The sequence below is a fragment of the Ornithodoros turicata genome, unplaced genomic scaffold, assembly GCF_037126465.1.
Source record: "Ornithodoros turicata isolate Travis unplaced genomic scaffold, ASM3712646v1 ctg00001341.1, whole genome shotgun sequence".
Lineage (NCBI taxonomy): Eukaryota > Metazoa > Arthropoda > Arachnida > Ixodida > Argasidae > Ornithodoros > Ornithodoros turicata.
The window spans coordinates 33,227-55,769 of NW_026999559.1; the positions used below are offsets into that span (position 1 = coordinate 33,227).

General features: G+C 46.9%; 1 protein-coding gene across 1 annotated transcript in view; it reads left to right on the plus strand.

The window, feature by feature from the left end:
• The window catches only part of LOC135376841 (protein timeless homolog), a 44,594-nt gene extending 33,220 nt beyond the window's left edge, over positions 1-11,374 (plus strand). The window contains exon 12 of the mRNA XM_064609292.1: positions 11,256-11,374. Coding sequence (XP_064465362.1) covers positions 11,256-11,287 — 32 coding nt within the window. The 3' untranslated portion in view covers positions 11,288-11,374. The remainder of the gene's footprint in view (positions 1-11,255) is intronic.
• The last annotated feature ends 11,169 nt before the right edge of the window (positions 11,375-22,543 follow it).

Sequence of the window (22,543 nt, forward strand, 5' to 3'; positions counted from 1 at the left end):
AGCCCATTTTAATCGAGTGCCATCAAATTTAATCCAGGTGCCATCTGAAATAATCGAAGTACAATTCAATTGAATTTGGGTGCCATCCGAATTAATCCATCGTGTAGCTCGTACCTCCCCTCGTGCCGGTGGCAGTGCCCTACTTTACCCCTCGTCTTTCTCAACATCCCCCCCAGGCCGCCAATCACACGATGTCTGCTTCTAGGCTGTGCACAGGTTGTACTGGCTATCCCTAGCTCGCAGGCACGTGTTACGCTGTCGCCTCCTAGGGTCAGAGCATCCGGGGTACCCGCCTCTCGTTGAACACGATAACGTCATCCAGCTTCAGCTGTGTCTAAGGTATTTTGTTCTGGGCAAGATGAGCGTTTCGAAGCTGCCGAATCCTTTGCACCATCTTGACCAGAACCGTACGCGCATCTGCTCCAGCCCTCTGAAGTACAGCTAAAGTTCCAGCGCGTTGTGTGGTGCAGTGACCTTCGACTGGTTCGGAAGAATTGATCTTCTCCCGATGCGAGGGTGTCAGAGGGTCGAGATTGCACACTTCTGGAGAGAGGTACGTTAATGGCCGACAATTGATGATGGATTCGACCTGACAGAGTGTGCGGCTGTAAAATCATCGAAGTTCAAACACAATCTTCCGTGGTATCTTCTCAAAGCTTCCTAAAAAAGAAAAAGAGAGAACGATTTATGCCCTCTACATAGTGGGTCCAGCACTTGATACGTATAGAGGTCCTTCGAAATCGACTCCGACCACATCAAAGGGGGGTGTTCGCGTGATCCTTTCTCTTGGGGGGGGGGGGGGGGGCAACAGGCGCTGTTTCTGGCGAAAGCTGAGTACGTCGGCATTGCAGGCATGTATGCAACACGCGACAAACACATTGGCGACCTGTGGGCACCCAGTATCTTTGCCGTAGCTTGCTGAGGGAGTCTGAGATTCCCGCGTGGTGCAAACGTTGGTGCAAGCTGAGCAGATCTGTGAAGCGATGCTTAGATGGTAAAAGGACGGGATGTTTAATATCATCGCAGTCATCCATTTGCTGTAGTTGTCCTCCCACTCGCAGAAGGAAGTTGTGGTCCAAGAATGGCCGGAATGCCAGTATCGACGATGTACGAGACACGGGAACCGAGGTCTTGACTTCTGTCACTTCCTTATGGAACGCTCCGCTTTGCGTGTGACGCACGCATAAACGTTCCGTTGACGTGAGCTCTTCCACGATGAGCGGCCGTGTGTATTTCGCTTGCTGGTGGAGCAGGTTATGGCTTAAGCAAGCTGTAGTCTCCCAGCTGAAGTAGTGGGTAGTAGCAGTCTGTATTGACTACACAGCAAGCCTTCTCTACGTCGAGTATCGCGTTGTCGGCAGTCTGAGCAGTTGATGTGCTCTGTTCTGCCATGTTCAGCCGTGGTGGACCTCTCCACCACAGATCGTTGTCGATGAGGCCCTCTGCGGACACTCCTCGCGTGAGCAGATCCGCGGAGTTGACCTTGTCATTGCAGTGGTTCCATTGCTGTGGGCTTGTAAAGGATCTAATTTCTCGTGCTCCGCGATTAACTGGCCATTTGCGGGACTCGCTCTGCCCCCAGTGTAGGACGATCTTATGGCGAATTCCGCTGGTCGTTTTAGTGTAGCATGATGTAGCGTGCTGGTGTCGGCTCAGTGTAACAAAATCTTGTCTGTGCAGCTTACACAGGTTCGTCCAGCTGAATATGATAGAAGGTGTGAGTGTCGACAGTTTATCGTCGAACACCTGCAGAGACTCGAACGATTCCGCAGTAGCCATCTTTGTCGACCGCTCGGAATGTCAGTGAAAGGATGGTGGCCGGTGCAACACCACCTAGAACAAAACCTGCTTACTCGTCGAGGTGACGTAACAACTAAGAGTCAGCCAACCGGAATCGTGTTTTCAACGGCAGTAGCCAATCATGAACGAGCTTTCAGCGGTCGTGGCCATGGAGACTAACCACTGTCGTCTGCGAGCTGTGATTGAACGTCCATACTAAATGGGAAAAGTTTAAAATGAAGTGCAAACGGTCCCATATCTTTCTCAAGACTGATTTTCGGGAAAGCGTGTCACACTTTTTGTCTACAGATTCCAAGTTAGCTGCAATCATTTGCGAGTTATTTAATTCACAGAACGGCGACACGCAGTAGCAGACGAGTACTGACTATATGTGTCCACGTAGCCAAGGAAGGAGAGGAGGCAGTAAGCAGACCTTCTGTATCTAGGTGGCGTTGGCCGGTGGCGGAGGAGGAGGAGGAGGGAGGCGGAAGTGAGCGCCGTGTTCCAGTCCACACTGCCGATATCCACGGTGTGGCGAAAGCTGCACTGCTGTTACAATCGTCAGTGTGGGTCACACTGGGACGACCAACGAAACACGGCGCACATTGCACTTGGACGACCAGTGAAACATTGCACGCTCGCATCAGTGCAATTTTTTCTGCACTAAAGCGACCAGCGGGGTTCGGCTGTAACGCGTAGGGATTTGCGGATGCGATGAGAAATGCGTGGCGGCCAGTAGGCATCCCAAAAGCTCAAGACGCGGAAGGGTGACTGGTTTCAGCGGAACAATGCGACCCTTGGCGATTAGCAGGCATGACCTCTTGCGATGATTGCTGGTCCGCGTGCGTACACAGCGACGCCATATGCATGTGGGCTGTCATCCGCAAAGAAGGGAAGGTCTAGGAATTTGTCTCGTGGTCCGATTGCCAACCTTGGTAGATGTATCTGTGAGAGAATGGGTAAGCCATTTACCCATTTGTTCTAAGAATCTTGCATGTGTGGCTCCATAGGAGCGTTCCAAGATTGGTTCTGCCTCTACAGTGTCTGGAACAGCAGTCACTGTGACGGGAAGAATGATGTCAAACGGGTCATAGAGCTGCGCAAAGGCTTGTAGCATTACACGTCTGGCGTGTGGAGAGACCTTGGAATGGATCGACTCGGCGGGTATCGATATGTCGTCCAACTGTCTGTTCCATGGCACGTTTAGAATCCGCAATACACTTCCCGCTTTTTGCCCCGTTTTGTCCCGTGTGTATGCAGTTTTGTCGTGGGATACATGGTCTTGAAGGACCGGTAATTTTGAGGCCCATTTTCGGATTTCCGTTCCCGCCTCTTGAAGTATGTCTTTGGTGTCGTCGTCGGTTTTTGCTCCTGTGGTGTCTTTACACCCTATTACCAGGTCGTCCACGTAAAAGCTTGAGCGCAGCCGTGCTGCGGAGGACGCGTAGGTGTGGCTTATAGCGTTGAAGTGGTGCAGCAAGGTTGCTGCAAGGAGGAACGGGCAAGAGGATGACTCAAACGGAACACGGGTCATGCGCCATTCCTTTAGTTGTGGGTACGGGTTTTCCGCAGACGGTAGGTCGGAAATCCACAGAAAGGGGAGCGCGTCGCGGTCTTCAGGACGAATGGAGATTTGATAGGCCTTGCGAATGTCCGCAGTGTGAATTATTGGGTGGAAACATAACGTAAGTATAACGGACACATATTCTTTGAGTACGAGGAACTTGGGAAGTACTTGGAACACTATGGATTAATTCGGATGGCGTCCTGATTAAATCGAATGGCACTTGGATTATTTCAGATGGTGCCTGGATTAAGTTAGATGGTAGGATAATTAATTTGTATGGCACATGAACTAAAATGGACGGGAAAACCTGTAGTTACTTTTCTACAACATTAACTAACTGTAACTAGTCACCGCTTTTGGTTAAAGTAACTGAAAATGTTAGTGTAACAAAAGTTACTCACGTATTGCAATATTTTCTGCACCTCAATTACTTAGCGTCGCTCTGTCTTCAAATACCCTGTCGTTTTTCCCAACCATGACGTTCCACGACATTTGCCATCTCATACACATAGACAGGACGGCCTTAAACCAACTCCCGCCGTGGTGCCAGGGCACATGGGAAATCCTGTTTATAGCACGGTATAGCTATGCTTGGACAGTGCAAGACCTAAAACAAAGTTACCTTTATTCGACTTTTTTTTTCTTAAAAGGTACCTGAAAAGTAACTAATTTACCTTAACGTGGTAATTGTAGCTGTAACTACTACATTTTGAAAAGAGTAACTGTACCTCAGTGACCATTTTTGCTGATTAACTCTATCTGTAAACTTGATTACCTCTTTCAGCAACTTGCCCATAAGTGTTATGAAGCCTAGAACGGTATACGCATGAACGAAAGCTGTACCTGGTACATGTACCTGTACATGACGGTAACGGTATCATAAGCTTACACTCTAGCCGAAATATTGACAATGCCTAGTCAGTGCCCCGAACATTCTACATACAAGATTGCATACAAACATTTGTATGCAGAACGAATAGAAGAAGAGAAAAACAAGGACGATAGGTAAAATATTGCTAATTTTCTCCCCTTTTGGACGCACTCCTAATCAGAGGGCGGACCTTAAAAGAATCCTTTCGTGACAGGAACCACTTTGTGCCACAATACATTCTTCAGCCATCGACCAGTCTCGTTCCCAACATTCCTCTCTTTTTCTCCCCCACCTGTTCCCGCAGTGCCAGCTCATTTAGTTAAGTAGCATTCCTCCATTCTTTCTTCCAATTCATGTCCACACTATAGCGAAGGCGTGAAAAAAAAAAGAAAAGAGAAACCTTCCTTCCGAATCGAACCATCTAGAAATTCTCATCTTGCCTCCACCATTTGTAGGATGTCTCTTACTGAAAAGGGTGATGTGGGGTCAAACTAAGGATCCGTCGTCCAGCAACCTCAGTCTTGAGGGGGGGGAGACCGTGTTTGCGATTACCTCCTAGCTGCACTGTTTTAATTATTTTCCCCCGCCTAGCTGTCGTGACGCGTGTCCGTGTGTTGTGTCGAAATGACGCCAGGATGTGGAGAAAACGAAACACTGGGAAAAGAAGGGCGAGCCACTTGTTAGCGGAATAAAGCAAGGAGCCCAGTTGATTGGACGTTGACTGGTCCCGTTGGCCTCCCGCTTCTTTCTGCACAGCCCACGTCGGATTGCAAATGGGAAGAAGTTCTAAGCGGATCACGTCCGCGCCGAGCTTTTGTTGCCTCGGCGCGCGAGAAAAATAAAGTGAAGGAAGGAAAGACAAGGCGGCTGGATCGTCAATTTTTTAGTTTGCCGGGCTGTTTGCGAGAGGGTTTGATGTTTGGCTGACTCCGAGCCGTTTCGATCAAAATGGAGGTATCGCGTTTGATGAGGCTTTGGCCGTAGCGATCGGTGCTCTGCGGCGGAGGAAAATCCGTTGCGGAGGAATATGGGGGTAGAAAAAAAAATAAATAAATAAAAGAGCTCGAGGAGGGATTTAATGTGCATTGGATATGGGTGGCTGGCTGAAGGTAAACGACACTGGAAAATGGCCGTTGCTGTAATGCATGCACTATATATAGGGTTCCGAGTTTTCGGAGTTTTTCATTTTCGAAAATTCGGAGGGTGTTTATCGGAGTTTTCAACTTTTCGGAAATTCGGAGTTTCTCGGTGGATTAAAAAGTCTGAAAAATGAACGGCGCCGATTTCGGAGTGTTGCGGATCAGTCATCGCAGAGACAATGCAAGGAAAGATGTGCAAAAGTGACTGGGACCACACGATGTAACGCACGAATGTTTTAATACCCAGAACTATTGAAGTACAAACAAGCGTATTTGCACAAATTGTGAATGGTGCCCAGACTCAAAATGAGTAGCAGCTGTAACGAACACGTAAGTGATCTGTGCCAAACTAGCCCAGTACCCGTGGTCAAGTAAAGTCACTAGGGTCGAGGATACATAGAACAGATGGGACAAGTGTGTGTAGTATCCTCCTTTTGGGCCATTCATGCGTCCAGCGACCCTAAAGGAGGCTACCAGTCCTGAAGTTGTGAATCAGTTTGAAGTCGAAAACTAGGTGTGGAAGAAGACAAAGGAAGAGGGAAACGGGAAAAACCTTAAGGCCGCCCCGTGGGCGTTGAAAAAAAAACCTGGGTTTATCGGATAATTCAGATGTTTTGCAAAAAAAAAAAAAAAAAAAAAACATCGGAGGAAGTTTATCGGAGTCTATCGGATAAATCCGAAAAGTCGGAAGCCTAATATATGGTATGCATGGCTTGTGGTGCTCTGGTTTTCTTTCTACGACGATGATACACGATAGGACGTTGGATCACGTTGTGGTTTTCTGGAAAGGAAGGAAGAGACACTAGTGAGTTTTAGCGCATCGTACGCTATCGCCTTTGTGAACTTAACGGATAGCGTAGATGGTTCTGCGCACTGTGCGAAGCTCTTTATTTTTTGCGCGTGCGCAGAACCACCAACGGTATCCGTTACGTACGCAAAGGTGATAGCGTACGATGCACTAAAACTCACTATTGAAGTGGGTTCGTCTGTACCGTTAAATTTCTCTCTTTTTGTCTGTACCTCGAGCAGTCGTGTGCCTGCGGGTCCAGTGTGGCGGTGGCGCTCTCTCACACGGGGCACCGACGAGGGTTTATTCTAGCGTTAAGAACTTCCTTTTTGGGGGGTTGGGGCCATGTGACTTTTCGATGTCTTCTGATGCTCTTGTGATGCGTTCTGATGCTCTTGATGCATAATCGGTCCTCCTACTTTCGCACTAGGTAATATGCTAAGACTTCCAACGATGGCTATGGTCACAGTTGCTTCATAGCCGTATGACATAGTTATTTATTTCGAGGAGTGCGGATGATGTGCTGGTAGATTTGGATGGTATAGCTGACGAAGGAGCTACTACCTGCACTCTCTTTCCACTCTGGCCTATAAGCGCGAATTCGGCAAGCCATGGCTGCCGTTTACTACACTGCGTGTAGCGCTCTATACCGTTAACCAAGCCGAAAGCATGGTCCATGCAGTGCAGGCTCCACATCAAATATCGAAGTCAATTCTATGCGAAAGAAGGTGACTGCAAAGCAGGCAAAAAAGTAGGCACAGCATGCTGCAGTGCAGCCAATGTGGAGATCCGGGCTACGAGCTGCAAGGCTGTGGTTACAAGGAGAGTCGGTGAATCTCCCCATCACGAATAAAAAAAAACTAATAAAAATAAATGAAAGACACACAGCCAGCTAAAAGGCATGCGAAAACAAAGTCAACGCCCATGTTGCAGAAAAGGGTGTAGATCCACAACATGAACTTTATTGGCCTACATCTAGTCGCAAGGCATAGTAAGCACCGAACTACCGAGTATCATTGTGTTACCTGGAAAGTTGCTGCTGTCGTGACGGCATCACACGACAAACACCACGCTAGAAAAGTGAACGCAAAGGTCGCGTCTATTGCGAAACTTCGATGCTACTTGACGGGGACTCACATGAGCGTGACCGCTCCGTAACCGAATGCCCTCTGGTATAAACCAGGGTGTCTGCCAACCTGGAAAACCAGGAAAACAGGGAATTATCAGGGAATTTTGACGTGACTGGAAAAGTCAGGGCAGCTTAGTAGACACCCTGTACAAACTGACTCTGTCCACAGGGCCGAAGCGGGTCTTAAACTGCTGGATAGGGTATATGCCCGTATATAAGCTGATTATTATTTAGGTCACACACACACACACATGGGAAACTGGTGAGGCTGGCCCTTCCGCCGTCTGTGCATACGCAAAAATCTTGCGCAGGCGTGGTTTTCCTGTACTTTCATCGTTACTAATAAACCAATATTTTAGTTCTTGTTTGCTTTCACATGGTACCTTTCTGTAGTATTCCACGCGTAGCGAAATAGAAATAATTATCAAGTATTCAATTAGGTTATCGAATTTTTTCAGTACGCGTGGACTGCAAATGCATACGCGGCCCGAGGCCCGAGCAAGCGTAATATGGAAGGATAATTGTTTGCTCGACAATGCAAATGCAATTGTAGCTTAATGGAACATGTCCACACAAGTAGTGGTTCATGCTTGCCAAAGGTGCGCGTTTGGTCTGTGTAGGCGTTGATACAGTAAGCGAATCGCTGCATTGACCGGCTGATCTTTCACAATACGTGGTGGCTGCTGTATAGGCACGGCGGTATAGAAAGAACGAGGGAGAGAGAGAGAGAGAGAGAGAAAAAAAGGAGATGTAATTTGCCAGCCCTTCGAAGCGCATAATGACGACAACACGGAAGATGGAACGAAATTTTGATTGTCTTTTTGTTTCATCAGTGTCGCTTCTTTTCATTATCGGTGCTTTGCTTGGCCGTGGGTGTCTTTCAGATGAATCTTGTCAGGAGAGTGAAATTGGCAGTGGCGCTATGGAGCCCTACGATTCATTCTCTGATTCTGCTGCGCGACACTGATAGCTGTAATAATGCCTCTTTGTACTTATTTAGCTGTCAGATAGGGGAAAATTTCCTAGGGAATTAACCGGCCTACTGTAATGTGGCCGGAGGAAGAACGTTAGTGGATAGTGCGATTTGCGAAGCATCGAAGCGGATGGAGTGACATTCGCGTTGTATATGCGAAATCATTGGGGCAACACGTTACATGCACGAGCCACGTTGAGCCGGACGGTGGCATTATGGTTCGTAAATTGTCTTTGGTGCTCAGATGGTTGTTGGTAGAGCCTAGGTGGGCGTGCAACGCTACGAGTGATGGAGGTCCAGAAAGTGAGAGAGGTGGAAGGAGGTAGAGCGTGGAGAAATAAAGCAGAGGGGAAGAGGTGCGTGACTAGGAAGCAGCGGAGGAGCGGGTATTTGCGATGGTGAATGAAGGAACAGTTCAACAGGATACACCTTGTAGTAATATTATAGGGACATTCGGGGGAGAATGGGTCTTGCGTCGCCTGATGGTGGACTATGCGGGTTGTGCGTGCCGAGTTCGTTCGTATGTTGTGGAGCATGCAGTGTGACTGTAGTCTTGGAGTAACTTCTAGATTGAAGTGGAGGGCTGCCTTATATTAAATCGTGTTTTTTTTTAGTTGATGGTACAATTTCCTAGAACTTGAGGATGACGGGAGTACAGCGGTGCGCGGAAAAGTTGACAGGACAGTGGTCCCCAGATCAAGGAACTGCTACCGTCAACTTCCTTACACTCAGCTCACTTGCATTTTGTTCGACGGGTGTTTGAGTCGATGACTGGTGTTAGGCTTTCGGCTATACTTCTTTCGTGCAGAGGGTGCCTTGTGTTTTCGAGTAGATCAAGGGCGATTCTGATTCCTGCACGATGTAGTCGTTTCGGAGTCTGCCAACTATCCGTTCAAGTTTCCATGACTGGAACCACGGTATATTATAGTGAACCACGGTTTGTTGCTATCACACGGCACTTTGCGACATGCTAGCAGTGACCACGTGATAGCGACACAAGCGCCAGGTATATTCTGATTACGCTGTATGTCATGAAAAGAAAAGGGCATAATGGTACTTAAAAAGCTTAACGATCATTAAATATACGGTACGCACATGATTATTTGCGGGAAATGTCGCACGGCTGCGCTAAGCGCGGTTAAGGCAACCGTCCATATATTCTCGGTTGCCTCGCGAAACCGAGGTAGCCACGCTCGGTTTCCCATAACCGCGGTTAGTGGCGTAACTTCCGTTTGGTCGGCCGTGTTACTGAGGCAAACCGCGATTACGTGTAACCGCGGTTGTCTTAATCGTGGTTAGCGCTGATCGTGTGACATGGGTATTAGGGTGAGGTCCTTATACAGGGAGATCGTATGCCCCAGGTAGTTCCCCTGGTTTTACCGCCAACATATCGGCGTCTGTCTCGAAGGAGAGAGTACTTGTGGATCAAGCTTGGGGTGGCTATTGAACAGGGGTGGGCAGTAATAGTAATACTTTGTATTATAATACTATTACTGTAATACTTTTGAGTATTTGTATTATGTATTACAATACTCATTTTTGAAATGTATTTGTATCTATTATAATACACAAAATCGAAGTATTAGATGTATTATAATACTTTTGAGGGTGTAATACCTTCCCAGAGGTCGTAGGTACGACCTCCTAGGTGTCACTGGTGCACTTTATCAGTAATTTTTCGTGTCCCACAAATATTTGGACACCAACACGGCCCCTATTATTCCTGTGCCCCAAATTATCCCAAAGGAGTGACCTCGGGGCCAGTGGTTAGTGGAGGCTTCCTCGCATTCCTTCCATTTCAGATTCCGTAAAGGAAAGAGTGCGTCCAGTCCAGGCACCCCTGTACGGGTTGCACAGTTACACACGTTTCAACGGCCCACATTTTATCATCCAGACTGGACGAAATCAAGACTCTGCCACACTGAGAGCAAGCTGTTCACTGTGATCGAATTGATCAGCGCTATCTTATCATATTCGGAAAAGCCACGCCCATAGAGGACTACCGCTTTGCGTATATGCTAAACATGTAAGCATCTGAGACAAAACGTCATTGGAGAATGACTGTCTTGATAAGTAGTGCGCAAATTATATCGATTTCTGATTTTATTTTCCTTTCTTTCGCCCCAAGTTACGTAGCGATGTATTACTAGTATTACTCGTGTAATACACAGTAGTATTAGTATTATGTATTATAATACCTCAGAATCAAAGTATTACGTATTAGTATTATAATACCGATTCCTAGGAAGTATTATGTATTTGTATTATAATACAAAATATGAGTATTACTGCCCACCCCTGCTATTGAATTGTGCCACTCTGGCACGAAATCCTGCCTTTAATATTGCACAGAGAAGCCGCCAGAAAAGTGAAGAAGGAAAACCCCTCGACTGTTACGATATGAGAAAAGCCTATGTCGAAGAGGAGAGAGAGAGAGAGAACAAAAAAACTGCAATAGGTTACATTTCGTTCACGGTCCTGTGGGTGGTGGTAGGGTTTTCTACGGTCGAATCCTTCGATAACGCTCTCTCAAGAATATTGCTCGGGCGATTCTAATCGGCCCTCGATTTCTCATTACTGACGCCGGGGATGACGGAATTATGGCAAATAATCTGTACGTCTCGTGGTAAAGATACAGGGGCGGTTCCAGACCCTCACTTTGGGGGGAGGGGGCGGTTTCGTTGTCAAAGCGGGGAAGGGAGGTGGGAGCTGTTCAACCTGATGATTTGTACCCCCCCCCCTCCTCCCTGGATCCGCCACTGACTCCAAATATAATGGAGCTCCTTCGTTTGCTTTTAGGTACCATACAAGGACGAAAGAAGAGCATGTTTCACCATTTTGTTCCTCTCCTACAGGAGCGTGCCCTATTTCGAACTTGATGTAATTTTTGCTACAAAAGAGCTGACCCACTCTAAAACGCGATCCACGATACGTTGGACGTGTGCCCGCTTTCTGCGAAAGAAACTTTGCTCTTTCATTCCTAATCGTTCGGTTCTCCTTCCGCTTGCAGCCATTGAAAAGCCACGCTGCAAGCTTTCTTGATTTGTGCATCATCTTCCTTCCGCTGTAGGGGAATAACTGGTGCGAAAAGAAGCAGAGAAAGAATAAAATGTTGATGGTGGTTTTTGATACTGGCCTCTAATCTTCCGCTTCTGGGTGTGTCTGTGTGGAGTGCGGGGGGAGAGGAGGAGTATTGGGGGAAGGAACACAAACCGCCAACAAATACACGACGCTAAAAGCTTTCTGTTTGGCCATCGTCACTTACGCGCTTCCAAGTTGTGCTGGAACGCGGATTTGTTTTCTGGATCTCATTGTACGCGAATTTGTGAGGATGGATTACTCTGTAGCGACTCAAAGAGAAGTCTAAGGTCACGCGTGTCGTAGAGGAAAAATGTTATCCGGCGAGAATCTTGCGTAACGTGCTTAAAGGGGCACTAAAGTGCAGAACTTTCTCCTCGCACAATGAAACACGCCATTACCTCGATAGCAACACGAAAGGGACGGGATTAATCCGTTTCGCCGTTCTTGATTTCAGCGCTGAAGGAAGCAGCATTTTACGTTTTCCTTCTCTCTCTCTTTTTCGAGACAATGCGGAGCGGCATCCCATTGGTCTCCGCAAACTATTTCCCGCCATGATTGGGTACCCTATCAGCACCTCTTGAAAGGGAGAGAAGGAAAGAGGTTCCTTCGCGAGCGACGCCACGGATAAATCCCGTTCCTTTTATATGAATGTCGAGGTAACGGCGCCTCTCATCCCGCGAAGAGATACTTTAGTGTCCCTTTAACCCGAGTTTTCTTCACACGTTCACGGGCGTGTGAAAGAAAAAAGACCGAACTTTTGCCACGAAGCCTTATGGCTGGTTTTGCATCAGCTTAAGTTGCCTTAAAGATCCCCCCCCCCCCCCCCACCGGCAATATGTCGTTCCCAGCATTTCTTCCATTGCTGAAATGCTCCTTACAATGTACTCTTTGCCGCAGCGCGCAGTTCACCTGTCTCATTTGCCTCTACGGTCAGGACTCACCTCTATGGTCTATGGTCAGGAAACGACGTCCTTTAAACGTGGTCTTCAGTTTGGGAACAGGAACGAGTCTGCAGGGGTTAACATCGGATAATAGACTCTGTGTGTGTGTCGGGGGGGGGGGCACAGAGGATGTGTGATGAGTATATCGACGCGTGAGCCGGGGCGATGCAACAGCCATTTGCGACGAATTTTCTCGGACGAAACTTGATGGCAGGATTCCATGCTGATTGCCACTTCATCCGTGGGATTTCCGCGAATCACTGCACTCATTCTTTCCACATGATCATCGTCTGTTGATGTGGAGAGTCGTCCAGGCCTCGGATCTTCACCGACCACAGTCCTCGAAAGGCTTAAGCCACTCAGGAAGAACGATACGAACAGCTTTCACTTCCACCAGCATAGTTTAATTACAAGCAACTAGGATATAGTATACCCAAGGTCATGAGTGCATCCGTCCACGCGCCGAATCTATTGCCCTTCTTATACGCCCCTTGTTCTTCGAATTACTTTGCCATTTTCTCACTAATAACAGCTTGCACGCGCGTTGAGTTCACCGTCAGTAATTTCACAACTGTTGACCGTTAGAAAACCGAAAGGCAGTTTATTGTCGAAACATTGAAACAGGAACAAAGAGAAAAACAAGCGAGAGATGTGGACGAGACAGAGCGCCACTAGCAGCTGCAAGTTTATCCAGTACAAGAGTACAGTTCAGTATACAGCCTCTCGCTCGTTTTTGTCTTTGTTGTGCCCGTCCCCCCAACATGTATTGTCGAGACATAGACATGCTGACTTCTCTGATCCGAATATCGCGCTTTCTGAAAAGTTCGGTCTCTTCTTGAACACCCCTTCTACATTGTCACAAGTATCACTTATGCATGATGTGCATTTACATATGTATGCTCTCTACAGGAGCATGGTTATACTAGTTCCCAGCAAGTGCGAGTCTTTCCGGCTTCCACCATGTAGCTGTTGACGACATCAGGAAAGAGCGACTATACGCGCATGGTTGTTCTGTTCGCTTCGCTGAACGTTATATCCTGCGTAATTTAGGAGCCTAGTTTACGATCAGCCTACGTAATGGCCATCCGCCGTAAATGAGAAGACGTTGGAAAAGCGGCGTCTTGCCGTCGTCCCCGCGTCAGCGCGACAGGACGATTTGTCGCCGCTTTGGAGGCCATCCATTTGGAGAGAGCACGGCTTGATGCATGGAAATGCTCTTATACGTTCGAAAGAGCAGTACATTTGCGTGTATTGAACATAAATGGTGCCAACGTTTATGCAAACGTCGTGGGTGTTTTCTACTTGATTTCCGAAGTGGCGCGTGTCTGCTCGCATGGCTCATTAGTCGTAAAGCGATTATCTAACGAACTCGTGATTAGGCCTCATTAATGAATGGTAGCCCCAGAGCTTGCGGGGAGAGAACGTCGACTTATTTTTTTTTTATCAAAGCCTCGAAAAAGTGACCAATTTGTAGTTTTTATCTCCTTATGAGGCCGAGCTGTTTCATATTTAATTTCCATAAATTGCCGTGAATCTTTTATTTTTATTTTTTTGCTAATTCATAACATTGAGTGTCTACTATACATTTGGCAAGTGTGGAAAGTCTCGCAAGTTGGTCGGAGTCTATGTTAAAGGGGCACTCAAATGCAAAAATAACTTGCTCTCAAATGAAAGTCCGTGTTTCAATCCGTATATTTCAAACTAAATTCCTTCACACAATGCTAGAGTTTAGAAGAAAAACGCAAAAGGAAGCAGAGCCGTCTTTGGCGGCAACGAATGGGATCCCCAGAAGGCAAAGATTGGCGGCATCCAATGAGCCAGCAGGAGAAGAGCGCGCATATACCTATCGTGGCTGTGTGGATTTGGAACGGGTCCGATCGTAGATTTGCGTATATGCGCGGCCTGCTGCATTTTTCAATACCGATTCACTGAATTATAGCCCACAACAGTTCACGCGAATGCTCCACTGACAGCATTTATCTTCACGTCCTTGGGACAGCTACGCCGGTCCGCTTCGTAACGCGCACTATGTTTTTCGCCGGGACTGCTCCATGGCGTGGCACGCGCGTACACGTGCAGCATGGACTAAGAACACCGATGCACGAGCTGAAGCGTCGTTCACTGCTTAATGCCGAAGCAAGAAAGAGTCCGGTATAATTTTGATTGAAGCTTCGTAACGGAATCGAAGTCTTGAATTATGATAACAAGTATACAAAATCAACATAGTGTGTAACGTAATTTGAAGTAAACTTGTTTTTGTATTTTAGTGCCTCTTTAAAAAACGAGCGCGGAAACGAAGACTGACAAACACACAGGCTCAAACTGGCGTCATTTGGCGTCGCTACCTTATTTCCTTGCCTATACTTCGCGTCTTGCTCCTGTCTTATGGATGCGGGTGACTAGACGCCTGTGGTGTCAATGTGCTTAGGTGTTTATGTATGTCGTGGCTGACGAGGTGCAACTTTGTTTGCGGAAATGTACTGTTTAAAAGCAACAATTAAAATTCTGAACATTGCCGTACGAAAACTCCTAGATACCATTTTTTTGTGGAATAGCAAGCCGACATACCGTTTAAATGACCTTTCCTCCTTATTTTCTTCCTTTCTTCTGATATATACATATATATGCCCCCCCCCCCCCCCCCCCGGAGCTGATTGACGGTTTTCATTGTCGTATTTGTATTCAGCATTAAGAGATGGCATATTTCGCGTTCCTGAAGCACAAGTCCGTATACAAGTTTTAAAAATTTGCGAACCTGTGCCACTTGTGGCGAAGTTAAGGATGTGGATAAACTACGTGCAACGAAGGCACTTTATCGATCCACGGCCCGACGAGGGCAAGCACGAAGCCCGACGCTGCGCGATTTCATATGCGTGTAAGGGAACGTTGCTGTGTACACCAGTATCGTGCATTGTTTTAGCAGAACGTGCGTATACGTATTGGCAAACCAACTCTCGTCATGGATTCTTCCCTGTTGTGCTTAGCCCCCATTTCCAAGAGAAATGAAATAAAATAAGATACAAACACAAAATGCCCGAGAGATAGAAGTCGTGATGGAAATCGCATATTACAAATACCTGTCCACTTGTGATAAGTGGTTATAATAACATGACTAGCGGAGGTAAGAAGTGTTCCACACGCGATTTTCGAACGGTCGATTCGCACGATGCAGATCGCCCCATGAGCGATTCTTCTCGCAACTTTCAGGCGCAACCTGTCTATTACTTGGCTCCTCCTCCGAAGACATCCAACCGCAATGGCTGGCTTCCCAGACGTAAGTAACGCAGCCCAACCGGCGCGAGTTTCGAAAGTGATGCTAGCAACATGAAATCTTCCCCGGCGGTTCATGTAGAATAGTTCACGAGAATGTATTTTCAGTTGTGGCTCTGGTGCGACTGAACGAACGTGGTGAGGATGACATTTTCTCTCGCCGTCTCACGAGTCCGTTCAACACCAAAAATGCGAGATGCTCACCGTGTGAAAGGAGCCTACTCTGCAGCTTGAATTGCGTGCAACCGCTCCCGGAACGAAGTTTCAACAAAAGTTGCATAAGGCAAACGACGGACGGCGCCGGATGTACGGGTAGCTCCGAACTGGTTTCGGTTTTCTATTTTAGGTCAATACTCGGCACTGCATATAGCATGCAAGGCTGGGTGTACAGATGTGATCTGCTGTGGCATAATTCTTATATACACTGAACCTATATACCGACGCACTACACTGCACGAAAACGACCAGCGGAATTCGCCACAAGCTTCGCGTGTTTCCTCGCTGCATAGCTCGTTTTTATCAGTGGCTGGCTAGCACGGAATATTTTTGCAAGAAAAACTGCAAAATATCCTGTGTCCGTGGGTACCCATATGTATAGTTATGGTCGCTCCTCGCTCTTGGACGGAGATGTAGCGAGGCAAGGGAAGTGTGTGTGTGTGTGTGTGTGTGTGTGTGTGTGTGTGTATGTAAATGAGCTGCATATATGGACAGCAAAAATCGGAAAATCAGCAAACAAAGGAACATTTTGAACTTGAAAAGTTATATTAGGGATGCCATTCAAAGTGCTCCGCCTCTACAAGTTACTCCAGTTTTGAGACTTACTGCCACATTCAATTTTCGAACGGACTTAAAAACGTATTTGGCGCCTAACTATTTTGACGGCGATGCCAGAAGTGAGAATGGAAGCCGCCCCAGGGTCGGCTTTTTACCTTTCGTTTTTACACGTCCCCACATTGTCCTTTACTCTCCCCCGCCGAGTGCCGCGTTCCCTTACCACAGTCTTCAACCGCATGAGACTTAATGTTTTTACAGACTTTCAAACACCTCCTCGGTGTCTGCGCGTCCAGCCTCTGTTCCACGTGTGGTATGCGCGGTGACCTCCATCACATCCTCCTGGGCAGGGTGTCGGAGCGAACCGAAAACCAGAACCGAAAACTGAAAAAAAAAAAAAAACGCTATTTTGGAGCGAACCGGAATGGAATCGAAAACGTATACGTTTTTCGCTCAGGAGGGAAACCGAAAAAATTACGTAACGGTTTTCGGTCCAAGCAAAAACTTCGCCGGTTTGGACTACGAGTAGGCGAATTAAACTGACGTCGTGCGTTCTGAAGTCATGTCATGGATACTTTACGAGCGTTACGGTTACGGTGCAATGTATGTCGGTATACTATGGCCCTTAGGCTCCCTTTGTAACGTTTTATCGTTCGCGCACATATACTTACAGGTACATGTGACCGGTTGTGGCTCTCCACCAAAGTGCCGTAGTGTTCGTTTTAATTTCATCTGCCCAAACTCTCCTCAACTAAACAGCGACCCAAGGGGGTACGTAACGGCTTCTCTATCGGTAATGTCGCGCAACGCGTCTCTTGTTTGAGAGCAGCGAAGTTGAATACATTTACGTATTCGCAGGGGCAAGCGCGTGCGAAGTGGTGCCTCTTTTGTGGACAGGACACGAAGAAAAGAAAACGGAGCCGTCGAGCGTGTTTGTGAGTCAAGATGTTCCTCGATTTGCGTCGTACTCGTGCGGTAGTGCTTGCTGGCTAGGAAGCAGCAACAGACATTGGGATGCGATCGCACCAATCCAGCAAGACAGAACTTTACGTATGACATCACAACAAACAAGTTCGTCTGTATCATGCGCTTCAAGAAAGGAGAAAGCCTATTTGAAGAGACATGTTTGTAAGTCAAACGTCGCCATGCCAGTACTGGACAGCTGTTTCGGCCTTCTTGGGCCTCATCAGCAGTACTCAGGCAGGCAACGTTTGAGCGGATAGCGTCAGAAGGTCACGTAACACGTGATTCCTCCCGTCAGGGAGTGAGCTCACCCAGTGAATAGACGAGTTCCGAAAATCCCAGTGCTCTTTGCGCACGCATTGCATCCTGGGCGCTTGCTGAGCGGGGGAACGAAGAATAATCCTTCACATTTCGCTTTCACTGACCTTGACACGTCGTGGACAATGGACCGGTAGGGGAGAAATCGGAACAGTTTGGAGGCCACCCGTTTCTTTCGTATTAGTAAACTCCCACAGTTCAAAGCGACGCTAAGCACTCTGGGATTTTCTGAACTCATCTATTAGCTCACCCTGACGGGAGGAATCACGTGTTACGTGACCTTTTGACGCTATCCGCTCAAACGTTGCCTGCCTGCGTACTGCTGATGAGGCCCAAGAAGGCCGAAACAGCTGTCCAGTACTGGCATGGCGACGTTTGACTTACAAACATATTCTATACGTGCAGCCAAAGAGCTCCGGCTATTTTATTCCCTAGTATTTGAAGAGACAGTCACCTACAGGAACCAGGGGCTACCAATTTCACAGCTGCCTATTAATATCGAATACCATGTATGCGGAATAAACGGGTTTACATTTTGCAACATCGATTTTTTTTTCTGGGAATCAATATGCCCACCAGAAGCGGAACCGGTTAAAACCGGTATGAACCGTTATTTTTTTTTGCTCCGGATCAGAACCGGTACCGGACCGTTTATGGTAAAACCGGAACGAAAAACGTTTCGGTTCGACACCCTGCTCCTGGAGCAGTACGATCGCGAGCGTGCCTTAATGGAAACTGCTCTGGACGCGTCGATCAACGCCAGTTCGACTTAGTCAAAATTCTGGGGCCATGATCGGACCCCTCACATCAGCTGCAAGGCCTACGAGTTGTTGCTGAGTTCCTCTCCAGCACTGGACTAATGGACGAACTCTAATAGGACACCTTTCCATCATCATCACTTTCTCATCCCTTCCACAAGAGCAATGGGGCAGTGTACCGCCATAACGGCGGGGAATGACCCACCACATCATCATCCCACTTATGTGTGTGTCTGTGTGTGTGTGTGTGCACGTCCTTCTTTTGTCTCGACCGGAAGTGCGCATATAAATGACAAATTTGGCATAGATTACCATTCATCGTACTCTTTTATCTCTCTCCCTTTCTCATTTGTCCTCTTCCACGACTTGGTTCACAAGACCGGCACCGTAGCAGCTCTGTACACAAGAAGTACTATGCGCTCAGAATGAAGACATCTGATATGGGTTTACTTATGCTTAGTACTGGGAATTGAATTGCGGTCGTTATAAGACTCTTGCCAGTCACACTTATTCGCTGGAACACTTTATCATGTCGTGCGGGGACGATTCAGGAAGGTCGTACCCGCATCGATTGAAAATACCCGATTGCGAGGCTAATAACTGGGAATGATAACAATGTCGTCGAGCGATATAATAGAGTTTCTCAGCGACTATGTCACTGTCGATAAACTTAGCCGCCGCACTTCGCCGGCTTCCATTATTTCGATTAGTTGATCCGGGCGAGTGATTGGCAAAGCCGGAAGCGCCGTGAATGGGAAAGAGAAGCATTGTCGTTCATCATTGTCACAAAGTTTATTGCAGGCTTGTCGTTGTTTGGAGACGTCCCAAAGCTATTAATTTGTAACGCATGCGGGACGTTGTTTTGGTCTGCTGAAAGCAGGGAGCTTAATTAACGATTGGGTGATTAATTGTAGCTCCCTCATGCGGTGTTAACCATCCTGCCGCCATAACTCATTTTGTCTCATGAGACCTTCAGGGGCGTCGGGTCACAGCTTATCAAGCCGTGCACCTCGTATGCGTGTGGATTCGGTCCAGCGCTGTTATGCAGAACTCCGAGGGTGGAGCTCCAGAAAACTGATTACAGCGAGAGATTTGAAAGCATGTGTCACACCGCCCATATCTGTTGCCTGCATACATGCGGGAAAGGTACTTTTTTTTTCCTGGATGAACGGAAAGGCGCCGTAGAAAGAAGACTGCTCGTTTTCCGTAAAAACACTGTCCCGGTTTTTTTCCCTTGGAGCGTACCGCAGACATACTTATACAAGACACTATAAAAAGCCACTTGAAATACGTTGCTAAATACTGAAGAGAGAACGTATACTTAAGATAGAGTACAAATACTTGCATAGAAAATCGAGTAATTAGTGTCGAATAGTCAATACGTCACAAAGTATTTAAGATGCTTGAGTATTAGTCACTAAAGTAAATACTTGTTTTTTTAACTCAGCATAGACATTATTGGCTCGTTGCATAACAGATGCAGTCGTGACGCTGCACACATGAGTGATGCCAATAACGGCAAGTAGATCTTGTCACTAGAGCACGGCACGGGCCTAAATTTATCGGCCCGGTCCGGCCCGTACCCGTGGCCACAAAGGGGCACCCGACCCGAGCCCGTCCGAGTAGTTAAAGGTTGAGCCCGGCCCGACCTGTACCCCAGGCCCGCTGTTACCCCGCGTAAGCCCGACGTACTTCAGGAAGCGTGCTCTGTTTTATAAGGTTGGCTATATCGGCGATGTTTCTTGACAGTGTGGTTGGGGATGGTTGAACATCGCGTGCATCTATTTCACTATAGCGGGCCCCAACCCAAATCAGCGCATTTGCAACTTCCATGAAACAAACTTCATTAACCACGTCAAAGGGCCGAATGTCTCTTGCACAGAAGTGCACACAAGCTAGTGTCAGGCTTTCCTTAACCGAAGTGGAGATTGCATTTTGTTGTTGAGCTGTACGCCAAGAAAGCTTTGCATAAACCGCTCTGCGCATGTCCGTTCGGTTCGTTGGTGTCGCTATCAACTATGAGGAAGGAACTCTCCCACAGCACACTTTTTTTTTTTCTGTTCTCCTCCACAAGCTTCAGCAGTCCAGCATCAAGTTTTTCAGGCATATTCTTATCTGCGCCGCTACTTGCCACGTTTCGGCCGAATAAAGAGCACTTATTTCTCGCGTCAACTTGCACCGACGGTCCGACGCATCGGCGCCATTTCCACGCGCTTGTCTGCGCGTGCAGTGAAGGGCACGGAAGTGAGCTTCTGCGTTCTGACTTCTCCGCAGTTTAGAAGGGACGTGTAGGGGTGCGCCGGCACTCAATTTCTTTTCAAAAGAGCAACTTACTGAACCTCGAGCCCGACCCAACCCGAAAAATTTTGGAGAAAGCCCGGCCCATGCCTGTGGTCAAAGCTTTGCCGGCCCTTTGCAGTGCTCCACTTGTCACCACCACCATCACCACCACGCTTCCACGGCTTCCACGTTGGTGGTGCCAATTTTCTCAATTCTTTTCTTTTTCACTCACTCACTCACTCACTCACTGAGTGAGTGAGTGGTGGGTGGTTGAGTGAGATAGTGATGGGCGATAGTCATCAAAACTCTATCAATAGTACTATCGATGGTTGAGATGACTACTCCTTTAAGTATCAATATTTTTGTTCAAAACACTCGATAGTTTCACCTATCGATAGTAAGCTAGACACAGACCAAACCCGCTTGCTGCAAAAATGTAGAAGTCACTGCTCCGAGTTGTTTATCAATCTAATCAAGTACCTTTATTTATAGTTGCACGGTAGATATCTTTCAAATAGTTTCGCATTGTTAGCATGAAAAAAAAAATAACGATGGCATAAAACACAGGAGCCGAAAAACGGACGGGAACTTCTGTTCTGCTTAAGCCAACAAAGCAGAAAAAGAGATTCGTGGATTGTTGTGCGCTCTGCGCATGGTTTATATTATTCAGAGCAGCCGTATACGCTGTCAAACTAATTAGTTTATGTCACTGTCACAGTAATATGGGTTTGTGGCACTTAAGGGCCACTAATTCCTCCGCAGAAATGCAAACTTTATAGCAGTGGGTAGATGTATAGTCCGATTGGTCATATTTCATGAACTTTGTGTTTTATTTCTATGGTCATGCTTCTTTTTTTTTTTTTTCCCGAGAGGTAACTATCAATCACGAGCGAAACGCGATCGTCGAACCGCATGCGAAAATCGAGAATTCAGAAGCTTTTGTATCCGATGGAAATATGTTCACTTTCAAATTGCGAGTGACTAAAGGATAGTTTACATGAGTGAAACGCGAACTCTGCGTTTGTTTAAAGAAACATCAGTACATTTTTAAATTCGTAGTCAACAAACTATTGAGAGTTTCCAGGAGCAAAAGCGAGTTCAGAAGGTTTCCTTCTCAAAAGAAACCGCTCAAATTTTAAATTAGGAATACATAAACTAATGGATAATTTCCAGGAGCGAAACGCAAATTCAGAAAGTTTCGTTGCCTGCTCAAATTTTAAACAAGAAGTAAAGAAACTGTTGATAGTTTGCTAGAGCAAAACTAAAATATAACTTCGGATTGAGCAAACTACTGATAGTTTGCAGGAGCGAAACGCTAATTCAGAAGGTTTCGTTTTCGAAAGGGACAAGCTAATACTTTAAATTCGGAGTGAATAAAGTATGGATAATTTGCAGGCAGGAGCGAAGTGCTGGATTGGCTTGGCTTAAGCGACGTGAAGCTCGGTGAAGCGTACCACCGACGCACCAAGTGCACCAGTCACGATACTATGGATAGTCCGAAAAACTATCGCGATACTATCGATATTCCGGTTCACTCGATAGTTGGACAATCGATAGTATCGAACGTTTCGATAGTATCGACCATCACTACTCATCACCACAGTTTTCGTCTGTCAATCTTCCTCTCTTTCTCTGAAAAATAATCTACTTGACGAATAAGTTGTTGTCCTTCTCTGCAATGTATTAGAAACAAGAAAGACAATGGAAGCGTGGGGCGCCACAGTGGTGAGCTATGGTACCTTGTTGTGAAACTGAACGTGATGTGAAGACAAACAGATAAAGAAAACTGAAAAAGTATTTGACACAGTGTACAAATACATTTAGGAAAACATAATAAGATAATAAAACGCTAACCAAAGTATCTAAAATACTGCATCTTGAGTACTGTACTCAACATACGTTACGAGAAGCTGGTT